Genomic DNA, 2,484 nt, shown 5'->3' with positions numbered 1-2,484 from the left:
AAGACTCAAGAAAATGCACCGAAGTGCAGTTTCCCTAGGCACCCGAGAGTGGTCCCTAGGCGCCGATTTGGCCCAAAAATCGTTATTTTCACGTAGATCGTCTGATGAAGGGTTTCTTCAATCCTTAAACTATGAGGAATTATGTATGACTGAAATATGGTCCTGTAACTTCAAAAATGAGTGTATTGACCCACCATTCATTAGGGAAATCGTCAGCAACGATCTTCCTGGACTACGGTGGGGGGTATGGTGTTCTAAACCCTAATTTTTGCTCGGACAACTATAGAAAAATCCTCGTCGATCCTGAAGCTATAAAAACTGTGTATCATTATAATACAACCCCGTAAGTAAAAATAAACATTTTAGACGTTTCAAACTGTGATTTTTTATGATGACGGGCATCCCAGACCTCTACAGTCGATACAGATCCTGATTTCGTGCTTGGGGCATGTACTAGGCGGTTCCAATTGGGTGACTTGGATTACAGAAAGCTGAACACAATCCTGTAATGTTTAAAATATGCATATTATATGCAACATTAAAAATTAATGCTTGCACTAATCTGGCTCAACTAACCTCCCTAATTTTTGTTAATTAGCTTATGATTATATATTATTAGCGTATGCATAAAGCTTTATAACCTTATGTATTACCCAATTGAATACTTAATAATATGATAAGGTGAAATTTTAGGGAGGGATGCATGCATTAATTTAGAACTATTTTTTTTAAAAGAAGCTAGTTAAATGAGTATCAATGATATAATGTACTCTCCTTCAAAGATAGAGTAGCCAAAGGGCACAATGATGAGTATTATGGTTTAACACATATAATAAAATTGGTATTGATTATAGAATGAAATGATTCATAATAGAAAATAAAATGACATGTTCTTTTCTATTCAAGTATTACCAATATTTCATATCACACTTAAACCCCTACATGAGCTGAGATGATTATTAAAATTTTATTCTAATTTCTAATTTGATTGTATATGAGCATGGAAAAGGAAGGATTTAGACACAACATGACATGTTGCATCCTACGATCAGATTGTTGCTTTACTTTTCAAGCACATCAATTCCATATTAATTAACATTCCTTCGGGTTACCTACTTTTGTATGTGCATGCATGTGTTGCTTATAAATAAGAACAAAGGCTTAGCAAAGTAGTTGGTTATAGGGTGTTATGATCTTTGTTATAGAAACAAGTCACATAACATATTTTGACATAATTCTTCTGATTGACTATGATATTAAAATTATTTCTTCTACCTCATCTTGCTACGATATATGATATGAATCAGGGCAGTGTGTGACACTTTCAAATCAATTATTTTGTAGATGATAGATTGTTGAATTTCCCTGGGCAGGATTGACATCCGTAGTATAAAACCCCTCAGGTCGGGGGTTTGAATCACCTCCAATACATTTGACCTTAAGCAGGTGGTACTCAGAATTATTGGACACATTAGAGGTGGCTGGAGAAACGTATAGCAAGCTCTAACCATTCCTTTACTTATATATATATATATTACAAAATATTATAAATAAAAATGCTATTTGGCTAGATGTGTGAGAGAGAGAGAGAGACCGCGTTAAGCCGTTTACGCGTCCTTCTTTCTTCCTTCTCTCTCTCTCATCTGCTATTTATGTTCCCTTCCGTCCTCCCGTTTCTCCTTAGCAGGCAGATAATTCCAAAAAACCTCTCCTAATCTGTTCTGCTCTGCTTATCCTCATCACTCCGTGGAAACCCCTCATCCCGCACCGGAATATAACAAACCCTAACTATCACAGCAGCTCGACAACAAACAACAGTTCTCGCCGAGGAAGAAGAAGAAGAAGACAACGGCGACGAAGGAGCTATCTCTTAACAGCTACACTCAACACCTCCGGCGGCCATGTTGACGGAAAAAAACAAGATTAGATTGCTGGAGGAAGAAGAGCTCTTCCCTTCAACGCCGGGAAAGGTAAAGATCGAGCGCACCCACACCATAAACCGTCAATTCCACCGCTGCTTCGCATCGACCTCCACCACCTTCCTCTGGGCCCTCTTCCTCATCGCCCTCACCGCCTCCTACATCTCCTTCCAATCCTTCCTCTCCACCTCCTCCCGCTTCCTTTCCTCCTCCTCCTGGGAACGCCAGATCCGCTCCTCCGCCACCCCTCGCCGCCACAACGGTCTCTCCGTGCTCGTCACCGGCGCCGCCGGATTCGTCGGCTCCCACTGCTCCCTCGCCCTCCACAAACGCGGCGATGGTGTCGTCGGCCTCGATAACTTCAATTCCTACTACGATCCTTCGCTGAAGCGCACCCGCCAAACCCTACTATCCCGCAGCTCTATCTTCCTCGTCGACGGCGATCTCAACGACCACCGCCTCCTCTCCAAACTCTTCTCCATCGTTCATTTCTCCCACGTCCTTCACCTCGCCGCTCAAGCCGGCGTCCGCTACGCCATTGAAAACCCCTCTTCCTACATCAACT

The 2,484-nt window shown here is 41.8% G+C and overlaps 1 protein-coding gene across 1 annotated transcript in view; it reads left to right on the top strand.

Annotated features, from left to right (window-relative positions):
- Positions 1-1,571: 1,571 nt before the first annotated feature.
- The window catches only part of LOC110029841 (UDP-glucuronate 4-epimerase 1-like), a 1,778-nt gene continuing 865 nt past the window's right edge, over positions 1,572-2,484 (top strand). The window contains 2 exon segments of the mRNA XM_020732301.1: positions 1,572-2,481; position 2,484. The exon segment at position 2,484 is cut by the window's right edge and continues 865 nt beyond it. Of these exon segments, the coding sequence (XP_020587960.1) occupies positions 1,902-2,481; position 2,484 (581 nt within the window). The 5' untranslated portion in view covers positions 1,572-1,901.

This window comes from Phalaenopsis equestris, unplaced genomic scaffold (genome assembly GCF_001263595.1).
Source record: "Phalaenopsis equestris unplaced genomic scaffold, ASM126359v1 Scaffold000606, whole genome shotgun sequence".
In the NCBI taxonomy this organism is placed as follows: Eukaryota; Viridiplantae; Streptophyta; class Magnoliopsida; order Asparagales; family Orchidaceae; genus Phalaenopsis; species Phalaenopsis equestris.
This window is presented reverse-complemented; position numbering and strand designations above follow the sequence as displayed.